Below are 16,322 nucleotides of genomic sequence, written 5' to 3' on the forward strand. Positions count from 1 at the left end.
GCTGCGGACAGCGCCGGCTCACCGACCGTCCGGCGGCGACGCCGGCGGTGCTGGACGGATGTGTCATAGACGAGGCATTGCGGAGGGGCCCGGCCGCGGCGTGTGACGTCATCGATGTGCGTGGGGCGGTTCGAGAGGCCGGCCGGCTGTATTCGACATGGGACGTCGCTGCGTGCGCAGGGCCATGTGAGTCGGGGTGAGCGGCAGGCGTCTATTTTTGGTGTCAGCGGTATGCACGAGGCCTGTGGAAGGGCTGGTGTCGGTGCACCAATGCCGACGGCAAAATGAAAAGGGCCCGGCTGCTATATTTGACGTCATCCGATTGCGTGGAGCCTTTGGCGGGCGCCGAGCGACTGTATCTGACGTCATTGGTGTGCGGATGGCTGTACTTGACGTCATCGGTGTGCGTGGGGTCTTGAAGAAAGCCGAGCGGCAGCATTTGACGTCATCGGTGTGCGGATGGCTCTATTTGACGTCATCGGCGTGCGGATGCTACATTTGAGTCTTCAGGAGCGTGAGGCCTGGAGGGCACTGGACGGTGTCTGTGTTTGTATTTTATCTGGTGGCCGCCGCGTTGTGCGGCCACCGTCCAGCACGGCCCTGTGTCGGCCGCACTTCGGCTTTCTCTATTCCCCTCCTGGCGAGGCGCAGCTTTGGGTTACGCGCGGCCGCTTGCATAATACAAACGCGCTCGTTCGGTCCGCGTAGAGGCGTTCGTTGTTTTAACAGTTAGAGTTAGCGTTAATAAACAAGCGAAAGGCGCTCGTTAAACTGGTCTCTGAACGTCGCGCGAAGGCGGGTAAGTGCGCGGGGCGTGGTGCAGCAAATGCGGAGGACGGCTGGGCGGATACCTGAGCTCGTGGGCGCTACAAGAGGCGCTTGATACAGCTGGCTGTGCCCTCCCAGCCCACACTGACCCCCGTGAAGAGGGACCCTGGGTTGTCCCAGCGCCGGACGACAACCAACACGGAATGCTGTGCTATGCGGAGCACTCACCACTGGTTGGCCCGGGTTGTCAGCATGAGATGCCGCCGAGCGTCCCACGAAGGAAGGCCCGGGTCCGCTCGAAGCGGGCCGGGGCGACGCCGCCGCCGCATTTCCTGACGTGAATGAAGACGCGGTCCGTCATAGTACGCCCGATTAATCGACATCACCGGCCTTGGCTCCGACGCGCGGGAGGGCGGCTGAGGCGGCGCTGAATGCTAATGTGATCGACTCTCCATGTCTCATGGCCATCCGGCGGGCGCCTGATGAATGAGACCATCTATCGGGGAAAACGAATTGCATCGCAGCTTTGTTGTGCTTGTGTTTCGGAAGCTGAGAGAGGCCAGTGCCGATGTAGCTGTAAATCTGGTGGAGAATGTTGCTGTGGTGCGGGGCACGCCTGTGGCCATGAAGGGCTGCTGCAGTGGGCGCGTGCAATCAGTTTGTAGTCGGACTCGGAGTCAGAGTGAGTTTAGAACGCGTGCGCTCAGCAACGTCGGCCTGACCGGCACCCGGGCTTGTGGGAACAGGCTGAACGGGCCACGATGAGCAGCATGAATAGCGAGACAAGCGGCAGAGAGTTGAGAGGAAGGCGTGGGCGTGTCAAAAGCCGAGGACACTGCCCTCTCATCATCCAAGCCATGCGATCCAACCCGCAGTAAACTAGCGTCCGGCTGCATCTCATTGACTCTGGCAAACCTTATGAGGAATGACGTCACACTGGGCGTGTAAATAACGGCGACTCCAGTGGGGACGACTCCAGTGGGTTAACACCGGCGAAAGGCCGTTTGCAAGGGCGCGGGCTCAAATCAAGCTCCGAGGGAAGAAGGGGACCCGCACCAGGGTATACAGGGAACCGTACGTCGGGGAGCTGCCCGGACGGGTAACTTCCGGCGCTGGCCCGGGTCGCAGGTGACGTGGCGTACTGGGTGCGCGCTGCAGGCGATGTAGCGACCGACAGGATCGGACGGAAGACGGTGATTTGCTTTAACCCGGTTGTGCTCCTTCATGACATGGCGAAGTAGAAATTCAGCGGCGTTGTCGCACTGAAATGGCGAAAGCATCGTGCCTCCCCCTTGCCCGGGCCTATGCGTGCTCAGTAATTCTAACGAACCCGGCGATATGCGCGGTGTATGCGGGTTGAGTCGAGCCCCGTTTACATCGGGTATGCTGAACCTTGTACATACCGATTAACTCAAACCCCGTATGTGACTGGCAAATCAAACCCCCGGCGCCAGTAAGCCGGCAGCTTCACAGAGGCGCTGCGCTCAGTCCATCCGGAAGATCTCCGCGATCTCCGCGATCTCTGCGTTCTCCGCCTTTGTTTACACGTCAGGTTGCGGAGCGTCTATTTAACCCACGTCCGGTCGGGGGTCAGAAAACGCGCCCGGCCGGGGGAGGTCGACTTGGCCCTGAGATCTCCCACTTTCAGACGCCGTAACAGAAAAAAGAAAAGATACCACCGTGAAGGTTTTGTCAAAGCATGAATAATGCACACCAATTTTTCACCTTAGGTCAATGTGGAGCTACCAGAGGTCACGACAGCTGAAAAGCAGTCGTTCCGATAGATGCAGGTAAAACCTACGTTAACACGTCAAGACGTGTATTGAGGGCACGGGAATAAGTGTTAAGCCTGTGAGGAGTCCATTCCGACCATTTTTGGTCCGCAAATGGACCATGTGAGATCAGGCCGCCGTTCAAAATTGGTCTTCAAGTAGCCTACGAGAGCGATACTTTTCACAATGTGCTTCTGACTGAGGTGTGTATTGTGACTAGGTGCAGCTGGCGACTATATGGAGCTGTGGGACACAAACATTCCAGACACAATATACCATTTTAGGCTGGCCTGGAGATCACCTGAGGTCAACCCAGGTCAAATTTATGTACTATCCAACTAAAAAATGCAAGAGCTGGCCGGGTCTATGTGGCCAGTGCCATGCTTTCCTGTGGTAGGAAATAGTGTGCTATACATCTACAGGTAGTCAAGATCGCATATTAGTTGTCTGCAAGATGTGTAGTTCCTTCGACGTTTGGCAATATATTTGTAACGAACTGAGAATAGACACGTTGATATATGAAGTTACATGTCATCAGATCCACAAACTCGATAGGGAGGCGGTAGCACGTGTTGCGCTATTTCATTCAGCCTCTCCGTTGCTTACAACTCAGATCCTTGGCCTTGAATAACCTCATGTGAATGCATGTCTTCACGTGACCTATTGTGACCTAACTAAGCATTAAAGTTATATTGCAACATGTTCTCGGCGAATTATTGGAACTATACGTCTAAAATTATCCATCGGAATTGCCTATATGAACTCAGCATGTGTTTCGCAGAAAAACCCGTAGAGATAGGTCATGACCTGGGCCAAGCTCATGTGCCCTGTCGTCATATCATGGTTGTGCATGTGAGTTAGTACTTACTTTCTCACATACAAACACCAAAACTACACTGAAATGCGTGCAAGTTTGCAATATTTACGAAACGTAGCAAAGGTTTACTTGATATCAGATCACTGACACCGTCTTTATCGAAAAATCTGAAGGATATGACCTCTACGACCTATGACCTAAGGATATGACCTCTCTGTGACCTAAGTTTGAGCAACAGCAAATGACCTGCAAACAAATTATGTTTAAAAAAGTCAAAGTTTTTTAGACGTTGACCGCGTGGACCTGACCCAGGCCACTGGTCTTCGCAGATCAGAACTTCGAATTTGAAAATAGAATGTCAAATCAATGGACAAACAGGTGCTGAAAATTTAGTGTTGTAAGGGTTTCCTCGTGACCTGTGCTCGAAAAATCGTAAGGTAAAAATAGTAAAAATCGTAATCGTAAAATCCATAAACTTCCCACGGCAGGGCGCGGGTGAAACATCGTCAGCGATTTCGCTTTTGTTCAGGTGCGCGAAAGCCCTTTATGACTATGACTCAAAACCACTTATGCTGGATTCGATCTTGCGGGTTCCTCAAGTTTTCCGTCGTGCAGGAATGTCGTGCCGTGTTCAATTACACCCGCTTTCCCTAAGCGTGGGAAGCCACCACGGCTCACGTGGGAACTTTGAAGAACATAGCTGACACGCACCCGAGGCCTCCGTCCAAGGCTCCAGAGGTCAGAGGGCGGCCCTCTGGCCGGGCATTACTGCCGATGACGCCCCCCTCCGATGCTCCCCTGCAGTCCGCGGTGTTTGTTCGCTCGCTTGTTCGCCTGCCGACGCAACGTAATGTCTGTTTATCGCAGCGTCCGATTCGCAGATCTTAATCAGATGCGCCAGCGTCACGGACGGCGGGGAACATGCGGGAGCTTCAGCTTCAGCTTCAGCTTCAGCAGAGGCGCAGCCGGCGCCGAACTTATAGCGACAGAGGGCACGGCCCGAATTTGCTGGGGCAAGCTGGTGCGGCATAGCTGCTGGAACGAGCATTCTCCAGCGAAAGTGATGCTGACTGTGCCCATGTCAATAAAAGTCGGAGTGGTCGCTTACCGACGTATCACACCGTTTTTTCACGCAGTTTCCCATTTACGCTACAGAATGGCGCCTTGTCTCTCAGCTGGCGCCGTCCCACCATCGGCTAACACAGCCCAACAACGGCACGCGGCCGCGGCTGAACGAACAATGCCCGGCTCGGGCCGGCGCCGGCCGCGTGACCTTGAGTCGCTGCCTCGCCGCCGGTACAGGTCAGAGGTCAGCGGCGAGACAGGCGGACGGCCGGGCGCGGAAGAAGTCGGCTGCGGCCGCGGATGGTGGAGCTCGGATGTGGTCGCATCGCGTCGTGGTTCTCCCGCTTAAAAATCGCAAGCAACGGTTTTTGAAAAAAGAGCTGACGAAGAAAGCGACGCCCGTGGTCACCGAAAGCAGGGGGGATGCGCAGGGGGATTAGCATTTGACAGTGATTTAGCGAAGGCTGGGGAGGGAAAATGTAAGAGGAAGCGAATCGCCCTTGCGATGTCTTATCGCAGCCTTTAACTGAGATGAATGGTGACCAGATGATGTGCAAAACACCTTCCACTTGAGGCGCGATTATTCTATTTATCGCATGAGTTATGGAGTCCTGTAGTCTGGACAGAGAAGCTGCTGTTCGCCTTGGTACGAAGTGGGGACTCAGGGCCGCACGTGTAACTCATCTGAAGCGTGCCTTTTACGCTGGCGTCATCAGACGCGTCGGGCCGGGAGGAAGCGTGCCAGCTCTTCAGGGCCTAACCTGCCGGTTGTGAATTAACGGATGACCTCTGTGCAAGCCAGGGAAAACATGCACGTTAACTGGCTTGCTAATCGGGAGTGAGGCAAGCCTAGCAAGAGGACTGCAATGCGCCACATACAACATGTGTACACTGGAAACGATAGCGTCAGCTGGCGCGCATCGCACGCTTGAGGAACAAAAACAAATGGAGGCCTGCGGTGTGTCCATGGGATGATGGGGATAACGTCCTCCATATCCTCCTCACCGCCAGCTCAGACCGGCCTCATTGCGGTCGCAGAAGCCGCCGGGCTCACCTGGTAACCCGGAACCAGCCGGCGAGTCGACGCGGCATTGGTACCTCCCCGAACGGGGAGTGTTTATGCAAAGCGTCCCACGCGCTGCCCCCAATGTCAAGGCCGCTGTGGCGTGCGCATGCGCAGAGCTGCCGTGCCCGCCCTCCGATGATATACGGGACGGCTCAGTGGGCTGCTGTGCTGAGGGTTCTCCTGTTGTGCCGGCAGTTTTGCTTAGATTAAGGTAAGATCGCCCGCGTTGGAGTTGATAACGCCTGCCATGTTCACTTGTTTGGTTGTGTGAGTGGCGAGGCTGTTCTCTGTTCAGCCGCGTGTTACAATTCTGAGTAAAAAAACTCATTAGTGTGGAGAAGCTATAAATGGACTGAATGACATGCCGACATGTTTTGTGTACGCCAACTGCAGCAACGAATCAAACTTCTTCACCGTGCGTTCAAAGTTCTGGGGAAATCGACGTGCTCAGTGACGTCATCACGACAACGAACTTTTCAAATTAATTCTGCGCGCGCGTGCGAATGACGAGAGCGGTCGTGTGGTCACCAGAGCATTTCCAACGTGTAGCCAGCATAGGCATAACAAACGCCCTTTTGTGTTCGGCCTGATCAGCCAGAACTCACTGGCAACATCACCGGTAAAAACGGGCACCGCGACTGTCGCGCTCACAAGTATGCTTCGCTGAATTGCCTGTCTGCGCCGTTACCTATTTCACAAGCGTGCTACTGAAGTGCGAACCAGCTAAGCCATCGTAGCAATGGTGCGAAGGCCGAGACGCACTGTGCGCTTCTGACGTTTAGGAAGCAAGACATTCGCTTCGCGTGCGGCTAAATTGCCTCGATGTAGACGGCCCGGCTACAGACCTTTAACTAGAGATTTTATATTTGGCTACCAGCCGGTGTTGTGTCACCATGTTTAGCGTATGACGACTGATCAGGTCTGTTTTGATTGTTGATTTACCTGCAGCCAGCGAGTCGAACGTTACTGGCAGGACAGCTGTTCGACGTTTTCTTTTGTGTTTGATGAAAGCTGAACGGGACAGTTGTGAAGTTCCCTGCTACGTTAGCTGACAGCCGCTTTCACTATAGTCAAAATCTCGCGAGTTTTTAAGTGCATTTGCGAGGAACAATATTCACATGGATAACATAAATCGTTTCGACGAAGTTTCGCTACTTATGAGTTTGATAAACCGTTTCGTTTCGATAAAGGCATGCTGTCCAAATATCTGACCAGTGACCAGTGTGTTCGGCATGACCAAACAAACGCTGCGAGCGCCGATGACTTCAGCGCGGCTAGACTGAGAAACAAATTATTCAAACAAAACGCCAAGTGATTTATTCACTGACCGGAAGACCTGGTCTTGTCCGCATGACCTGGTCTTGTGGCCGAACGGGCGAAATGATGCTTCGACATTTCAGTTACCGTACAAGACGGCGGCACATCAGTAGATGCATACTGACTCAAGGGTTAACGGACAAACATAACTAATGGAAAACATACTGACCAACATTTTGAGGGGCTGCACGGCCGACTGCAAGACAGACAAGCTGGCTGTGGCGACCGCGGTTGGCACGTGCAGTTCAAAGCGGCACGATCTACCAATGACAGAAAGCGTGAAAGACAAATGCCACCCGTCCGTCATAATGACATCCAACGCGTGACCTAAACATCCAACTCATACATCACCAGATCCATGCATGCGGCCGGAGCTTGCCTCCGGCGTCGTTCCCACCAAACGCCACCGTGCTCTCGTCAGCCCCCCGGGCTCGGACCTACGACCAATCACCGTCGCCCTCCGTTCTGCCTGCCAGGTGGATCTAAGTCAATAGGCCCGGCCCGCCATGCAGCCCCTCAGCGCCGCTCTCCTGCTCAGCAGCGTTAGTGGTGAGCTTGGCACGTGCCGTCCAGCTGACTGTGGTCTACTGCAGCAGCGGGACTGTTCTAAATGCATTGTCTATAGTTAAACGCTTTCAATGCCATCTTTCTGTTTTTGTTTAAACTTATGCAGAGCATGTCTGATTGCTGCGCACTCTCACACAATGGTGGTTTTACTAGCTGTTCTTACAACAACATAAAATTTCGCTCAGGTTTTACCATAGCGCACATGTAGTGTGTGGAAGGTGGGAATAGGGTGGCAGTGGGGTGGCGGGCAGTAGGTAAACGCACACCCCTACCCATCTCTTGATAAGTTCATCTCTAGCTTAGTGGCATCTCATGACAAACTGCAGGGGTACAGTCACGCCAGCTGACATCTCCTCAGAAGATCCGCCACCACTGATGTGCTCGAGGTGTCCTGAGCGTCAGGTGACCTCTGCTGGGTGCGTGGGGTCATTTCAGCCCTGGTCACCTCCCAGGCGACCACATCCGGCAAGTTTCGCTGCCAGACGGCCGGGTTCCACCGCGATCCCAACAACTGCGCAATCTTCTACAGGTGGGAACCCTACTTCTGCCGTCTGTAGATGTTTGTACACGAATGTAGAAACGAGGGGTGAGACCATGCGACCCGCAGCCCCTTAACTTTGCACGCAAGTTCAACATTGACTTACCTCGGGAATGAAAAAGACTCACTCCAAAACGGGACTTGGCTTCTTCATTTCTTGGGGTGCCTCCACGCCCGCGGAGCAAATAGGCTGCCACCAGCGCAATTGATCGAAGCACAGAAGATCGACGAAAAATATACTTGCCTTAAAATTTACCCCGGTAGAAATGATGGCTGGGCCGCCAACTGCGGACCCATTGCGCCCGTGTTTTGCTTCTGGTACAAACACACCATGCCCCTTAACACGCGCTCGGGTGGGGTGGGGGTCAAATTAACCCCCGAAGGTTTTTCCAGAATGGCTTCCGAAAGCCGCGGCGTAGCCGCGCCAAACTTTGCATAGCTATAGACAATTGAATAGCGAATCGTTTGATATAAACAAATTTAGATTTTCCTTGTAAGGTCACTGACCTATGGCAGGTCAAAGTCAGACCATGGTTTCAGCGAAGACAATTTCTAGGGAATCATTCAATCTGATCCAACAGCGGAATGCTAGACGAAGCCATACATCTCTGAGATGCTTTCTTAGGCAACAAAACAGTTAAATGAGCAAAACTTATTGACCTGAGGTCAGGTGTGAAGGTCACACCAAGGTCAAAACCAAGCTGTTTTGTTACTTTAGGGCTTGCTGTTTGGGATGGTTTCTGGTGCTCATTTCGAGTTAATGGATAGCAGGAACCGCATTATACATCGTCCATGGACTTCTTAGAGGTCGGAATAGGTCATTGACCTAAAATATCCCAGATCAACATTTTATTTTAGAAATATGCTGCCTAGCGTAATCTTTGTCGCTTGGTCAGATGCAAAACTCAAAGCAAACTTGTATGATTTTGGCCACCTTGACCTTAAAAAGGCTAAACAAGGTCACTGACCTTGAATGAGAATGTGGCCTTTTGCTTAGAAACGGCTTTATAGGTTCTGGGGGCACTTTGGAGACCAACCTGGAACTTGACCTTGTTTGATCTTTTTGACCCAAAGGTCATGACCTAGGAACATGAAACTTTGACCTAAGTGAGTTCATGTACAGGTCAACTCACCCTGTAAATTTGGTACCTCTAGCTTTCTTAGTTCCCGAGATCTCAGAGGGGTCAAATTGCCCCCCCATCCGAACGAAGGGTATCTAGCCGGCTACCCGGGCACGTGTTAACAAACGTGTTAGGCTTAAGGTTCAGAAACAGGTTTTAGGAAGTGGTTTCAATTTAAGGGCAGATATTGGAGGCATGAACTACTTCTGAACACAATAGGTCATTTCTCTTCATGCTAAATAAAAGGGAACGAAAGACCTCCATTAAAGAATGCTTTCCTGTTGTTCCCCACAACCGCTTTGAATGAATATGTCTCAGCTTAAATCTGCGCTAGGTGGCCGCCCCGGTGATAAGATACAGTCAAGCCACAGTACTCGAAATAACGTTCTGCAGTGTGGCGGACAGAACCAGGGCCAGTGGCAAACATACGTTTAGCTGTGATTATTGTGGAGCTGTAATAGTATTGAGACACTGCAGCTTTGCTACGACTTGATTGATCGTTGCGGCCTGTTACTTTCTGTTTTTGGTGAGCTCTCCGTGGCTGTAAAATAACGGTCGCTGCGAACTTAAAAAGCAGAAATGATAAGACAGAAAGGCGGCAACAAAGGCAGAAATAAAGCGTTTGTATGATAAATAAGGCAGAAATAAATCGTTTGTTCTGACTTTCGTCTATCTCATAACCGCCATTTGCACATGCCATTCGGTTCCTATTGACCGCTTACATACAGCTAGCGTTCTCTGCACCTCCTGCTTTGACAGCGGTCTGCTTACAGGTACCGATTTATCGCTTGTCTGCGTATGTCATGGTGCTCGCGCGTGGTTAGTTTGTAACGGCGCTGACTCCGGTCGTAGGTGTGTGTCGTTCTGGGGCGGCAGCCAGCTGCGACCAGTGATGTTCAGCTGTAAGGAACCGACTGTCTTCGACGCTTCTCTGCGGGTGAGGTTTTCTTCTTCCTCTCTTCATCGATGGGTTCTTTTCGGAACAAACCCGGATGTGGAAATCGGGTTAAGGTGTTTTTACGTATGCGTGTACGCACGTGCACGACACGTGCTTTGCTCTAATCTTTATCTGGTTGCTGGTGAAGAGTGGGCGCATTTTAGCTGTATCGGACATCTTGAACTGAAATAAAACTGAACTGATGGCTCCGATTTAGTGCAGATGGCCCCAACTGAAGAGCATTCGTTCATTCGCCCCTAATGGGACTGAAGCATGCTGAGCCGTACGTGCGAAGGTTATCGGACGACTGGGTGGCCCGGCTGAGAGACAGCTAATTTTTCCAGGTCTGCCAGTTCCCCTGGAGAACGAAGCCTCCATGTGTGAAAAATGCGAACGGTGTTTGGGTTGAGGATGAAGCACGGCCGACTGTGCTGCCACCTGTCGAAGTTCTGCCGAACATCACCGTGATCGAGTTGGGCTCTGCCGACTTCGTGACGTCACCGCCACCCACCTATCAGGTGAGACCACCTCAGCATGCCGTACTGACGAATGCGTTATAAGGACGCGTGGAGATAACTGGCAGTATGCGTACTACCCTCATCACCGCGGCGGTTACAAGGTCACGATGTGGCAACACTGGCGATGACCGCAGGCCATTGGGTATCATCCCAAACCTCATGCGAAACACGCAAGTATTAAATCTTTTTACACATGCAGCGGGCGCCAAACGTCATGGCGGCCAGCGGGTGAACTTCAGCCTTCTCTACTACCCGGCAGGTGGCGGCCGGCAGTCCCTACGCCTGTCCTGGCCCGGGCGAATACTTCGCTCGGCAGGGCGACGCCTGCGTCTTCTACTACCAGTGCGCTGAAACGGCGCCGGGGGTGGTGAACGGTGAGGGATGCCCGTACGGCCTGGGCGGGCCCTCCATGCGCCATGCCGCGGCAGGTGCGGTCGAAAGGGGGTGACGGGCAAAGACGCGGGAACGGCGGCGGGGGCGGGGGGGGGGGGGGCTGCTGGCTCCCACCCCCACCCCCAGCTTTGACGGCCCATTCTCGACATCGACGGTCCATTCCGGCCTGTGCGTGGCTCATTCTCATCCGTAGAGGGGCCCATTCAGGCTGCAGTGGCCCATTATTAACCGTGGAGGGCCATTTCCGTCTACAGTGGGCTATTCTGACTTGTAGTTGGCCCACTCTGACCCGTAGAAGGCTGTTTGCCGATTATGGAGTGTCTGTCCTGGCATGTACGGGCCCATTCAGGCGTGTAAAGGGCCCATTAGTGACTGTAGAGAGCCCTGAAGAGAGCCCATTCTGGGCTGTAGAGGTCCCATTCTGACTTGTAGAGGACCCATTCTGGCCTGTAGATGGTCCATTCTGACCTGTAAGGAGCCCTTTCTGGCGTAACAACGGCCATCTTCGGACCCGCGGAGGCCCTGTTCTGACCTGTAGTTGGCTCACCATAACCCGTAAAGGGTCCATTATTGGGTGTGGATGGTCTATTTTTCCCTGCAGGCGGCCCATTATTATGCGTATGGGGCAATTCTGACATGAAGAGGGTCCATTATTGACTTGAGCCTGTAGGGATCCACTATCTAATCTTAGAGGCCCCTTTCAGCATTTTGGAGTTTCCCCTCAACTTGAACATAGTTCGCGCGCCCTTTATGGTGTTGATGGATGGAGTAGCAGCTTGAAGGCGTGTTTCACATCACCTTTCACTGATCTTACCGTCGTTTCAGCAGATTACTTTTGACATCGCTCGCCTCTGTTGCCGCGCCACATACGTCTTTCCTAACGCTGTTTTTCATCCCCACGTGGTGAGAGGACCGCCTCGTTCAGTCAGACCTATAGGGGCCCACTACGGCCGCCCTCTGTCCCGTCCTCAGCCGGCGCCTCTGCGACGCCGGTGCGGCGTACGGCTAGCCTGACCCGACGCGCGCCGCCCCACAGCCACTCTGTTCCGGTGTGCGGACGGCCAGATCTTCACAGAGACGACGGGCGCGTGCGTGCGGCCGTCGCCGCTGCCGGCGTGCGGCCAGATCTCGTCAGACTCGGACCTGGACGAGGCGCTGGACGTTCCGGTCCAGCAGCCGGTGTACGACGACCAGGACCTCTACCTGGAGCTGGAGTTCCGGAAGTGAACGGTGTGGGTCTCGGAAGGGGCCGCATGGAGATAGGGAAGTAAACCTCCCGGAGTTCCTGCCGGAAGCTTCCTGGAGTTCTGGAGGGAAGCCGCCTTGAGTTCCTGGAGGAAGCTACCTGGAGTTGCTAGACTGAGCGGCCATGAGTTCCGAATCGAGCTGCTCTGAAGTTCCGTAGCGAAGCTCCCGGAGTTTCGTAATTAATCGTCAGGAGTTCCTGGGTGAGCCACCGGGGTTCCGAAATGATCCACCCGAGTTCCTGAATGATCTTCTAGAGTTCCAGAGTTCCTGAATAGTCCGCCGTGGTTCCGGGATGAGCTGCAAAATTTTCGGAGAGATCCGCCGGAGTTCCGGAGTGACCCGCCGGAGTTTCGGAGTGATCCGCCCGGAGTTCCGGAGTGATCCGCCGGAGTTCCGGAGTGAGGCGCCCTGGGCGGCCAGCCGGGCGGACCGTGACCCGACCGGACACAGCGGCGCGTCGTCTCACGACCCGGAAGTCCGGTTCCGCCCAGAGAGCTGGTGGCCGTTGGTTGGGTGGCCAGCGCTCTGCCCTCACAAGGATAGAAGTAGGCCAGTGCAGTGGATGTTTGTAAATATATGTGTGAGGTGCATGTGTGAAAAGGAACTGGAGATGAGTGTGAGAAGAGGTGAAATGCGGGTAAAATAGGCGTGTTGAGTGGATGCTGTGAGGAGCCCGATATTGTGGCCGCCCAGTTGTGTCTGTGTGCAGGAAAAGGAAATTCCAAACAAATCTGACTTACTCTGGGATTTTCTGAGCTTTGGATGATACCACGTGAGCTTTGGATGATATCTCGCGAGCTTTGGATGATACCACGAGCGAAAAATCATTCAATGCAGTCTGACCGCTGATTGCTGTTATTTAGAACAGCCGCTAAACGTACAGTATGTTTGTGCACACAAATACAAGTGTGCATTGTTTACAGCCTGAAAATTATTTGATGCAAGTGAATAAGCATAGATCAATCTGCTCCCACATGGATGACAACCGAACCGACGTTTATGTGTGATGATTAATGCCTACTGTAATTGTGCCAAAATATAGTTCATTGACAGTTGATTGCGTGACCTACCGTACGGAACGGTGATTTTTTGAGAACCAGAAAACGGAGGAGTACCTACGACATCGCGCATCAAAACGGAGAGGTAAAGCCAGGTTGGTTTCATGGTACGCGGTTCTTGGAAAAAAGAATCAAAGAAGCGACTCATGACGAAAAACACGGTTTCCAGATGGAGGCCAACCCAGTCACCAATAGTACAGCTTCGATGTAATTACAGTACTTCCTTCAAACCGCTTAGTCTCAGCATGCAACAGGGGATTAGAGTGGTTCAGCTATTTCACTGGACACCAGGAATACATACATTCTACAATGGGACCCTCCGTCCATTACGTCACGCGTTTTTGTCCATTTTCAATCCTTCCTCCCCGCGTATATGCAATGGCTACGCTGGCCGAAACATCCATTTCCCCTGGTTAAGCTTTTTCAGCGTAAGCTTAACAGATGATTTGGCCCCAAATTGAACTCGAGATGTGCAGCAAATTCAGAACCAGCCAGCGGCATGCGGCATACGGTTGTAATATGATTTTAAGGGTTTGGGCTTGATTTGCAACCATACGTAAGCGCAACGTTACGCCGTCCAACCCCCCCCCCCCCTCCTTAGCTTGACACGCCTTTGTCACGCTCCACCAAGGCCTCCTTACTTCCCTTCCCCCCCCCTCCATATGTAACGTAAGTCATGGAAAGCCCAATGCTTAGAGCTGGAATGGTACGGAAGCCTGAAACATTGGCTTATTGAAGGCCGTCTGGTGTATAGGTGACATGAGGATGACGCGTGCAACGTATCTCCCCGCACCGCGCCATTATAACCCTCTGTCAGCTTGCACATGACTTGCACCCAAACATGATTACCGTCCTTTGCTGATTGCCCATCACGTGGAATGATTATCCCCGAGGTTTGTCACGCGCCATAGATCTCCATTCAAATTTGTCATAATCCGAACGGACTTCCGCTCCAACAAAGCAGAGTGGCTGTCAACGTTCCCCTATCTATGGTACGGAATGGTGCGCAGTCAGCTGCGCATTTTCAGGTAGAAGCCTCCGCAGGTTCCCCCCCCCCCCACATCCCTCCATCACCAGCATATGATTTTAGGTAGACCCATACAACTAAGCAAATGGGCCACCATGCGACATTTGCACCTTGTAAGATATTTCGGGCATTACGGCGCACTTAGCAGCGGTTTAAAAGATTACTGTTTAGTTGTGCTCTCCCCATTTCGAAATCGTGCACATCCTTCCGTATGCAATGCAATCTCGATGCTGCAATCATGTTGCACGAATGCTGTTTATTGCAATTTAGACAAAACTAATCGCGGAATCAAACGCACTGTCTAAGTTCGTCTTGACATTAGCCAAATATCAGTTATCATGCAATTTGCAACTCCGCTGAAGGCGAGCGTAAAGAAAAATTGCTTATTTATGCTATTAAAGCCTATTACGTTACGCACCAACCCACCGTGCGTAGTTAATTTAAATTCATCTGTCTTATGGAATTCAAATTCACCTGCTTTATGGATCGTATCTGGTTCATGGTTCTGGGTATACCGGGCATCTTCCTTCCTTTTCTCTGCATAATGCAGGACATGTCATCACATATTTGCCGCGTCCACCAGACGTCCAACATAGAAGCCGCTATCATCAACATCTTTTTTGACAATGATCACAATTTTAGTCATCATAAAAATTTAAAAAATCCATTTTTTCAGCAATAATCAAGGATGTTCGTGAACAAACCGGCTGCTTACTAAAGGCAAACACGGCCAGCGATGAGCCAAGCTCAAAAGAGCGCGCGCGCTGACCAGGAGACGTGGTATGCGTGGCAGTTGTAGGTCTACATCATCGCGATTTAAAATGATAATGCTGATGTGTCCAAAAACCTATGCTCAGGGGTCAAGTAAATGCTATCATTAGGGGGCACTGCCACGCACAAACACTGCAAGCGATCATAGTGTGTAGCATCCTTCTAGTTGGGGGCATAGTTTTGTCACTAGACTGGAGGCGAGGTGGGGTCTGAGAAATGGAAGATGACGCAACCAGCCCCGAAATACGCCAAAAACGGCATTCTACCCGGACTTTGTCCACTTCCTCGCAAAGTTTGCGAGGGTAAGGGGGCTGTACAAATCGGAAGGGCTGAAGCCTTACCCCAGCTGAAAAGGAAACTTCACACCTTATACTTGTACAGGCACGAAGTCAAAACAACAACTCATGCTAGATACCCAAAACAAGTGCTTGCTGTTGTGAGAAAATGAGTTTAAAACATTCTAAAGCTTTCGCACCCATTTTTCGTGGACGCAAGGAAATATCCCCGGCTATCAAAACTACGTAAGTTGTTCAGTGCATTAGCGAGGAACATTATTCATATAGATAAGACAGTAGTATTGGCCTTATTCCTCGGATAAAAAACAGGTGAATGGAGATACAGTTGGGTTGATATTTCGGCAACATACCTTTATGGGAACAATAGCAAAAGGAAATTGAAAATTGCCTGCCGATGATCCTACTCGATTTTTCAGGGCACGCATGCACTTAGGGCACTTAGGGCACTTAGGCTTCGAGATGGAAGATTTCGCCAGAGACTTTTTAATGTTATTGTCGTTTTTCCAAGCTATGCGTACGCGCAGTTTTCATTTTTTAACAGTATGTTTGATTTTCCAAGGCAAATGCTCATCTATGTAAGGTAGCGTTACGAATCCGTCTTCCGATAGGACGTGTTCCCGCCTCCTACCACCCATCCCCCCAGGCGCTCTAGACTTTTTTGCTTCCTCCAACAGTCTACCTAAAAGTTGCGGGGAATATCCGTCGCCCAACAGAAAGCCCATTTTTTGTTTAGGCTCTTTCTTTCCTTTCCACTACTTGATGAGCTGTTTAGAGTCCTATGGGACATGTTACGAATTATATTGTGCTTAGTGGAAGTTGGATGCGCTGATTTGCTGTGCAGAATGATATCAGAGTTAGTGGGTTTGATAAAGAGCTCCGTTTCTAACGTTGTGCGGTTGCTCCTCCTTTCCACCGTCACTAGCTTATGCAAATGTGGGGTCCCCTTTCTGTTGTCCGTGCGTCCATACCCCAGCATAATAATCGATGTATTTAGTCAAGAAAGTTGGTTTTAGTGGGCTGGCGGCCAGAGTCTTCGTCTCAAA

The 16,322-nt window shown here is 52.0% G+C and overlaps 1 protein-coding gene across 1 annotated transcript; it reads left to right on the forward strand.

The window, feature by feature from the left end:
• Positions 1-5,638: 5,638 nt before the first annotated feature.
• On the forward strand, positions 5,639-13,174 carry LOC119113923 (uncharacterized). Its single transcript, XM_037238151.1, has 7 exons — positions 5,639-5,699; positions 7,282-7,354; positions 7,808-7,901; positions 9,884-9,968; positions 10,313-10,486; positions 10,746-10,860; positions 11,916-13,174. The coding sequence occupies exons 2-7, from the start codon at positions 7,312-7,314 to the stop codon at positions 12,104-12,106; spliced, it is 702 nt and encodes a 233-aa protein (XP_037094046.1). The 5' UTR covers positions 5,639-5,699; positions 7,282-7,311; the 3' UTR covers positions 12,107-13,174.
• The last annotated feature ends 3,148 nt before the right edge of the window (positions 13,175-16,322 follow it).

Source organism: Pollicipes pollicipes, unplaced genomic scaffold (genome assembly GCF_011947565.3).
Source record: "Pollicipes pollicipes isolate AB1234 unplaced genomic scaffold, Ppol_2.1 Scaffold_7262;HRSCAF=8765_pilon_pilon_pilon, whole genome shotgun sequence".
Classification (NCBI taxonomy): domain Eukaryota; kingdom Metazoa; phylum Arthropoda; class Thecostraca; order Pollicipedomorpha; family Pollicipedidae; genus Pollicipes; species Pollicipes pollicipes.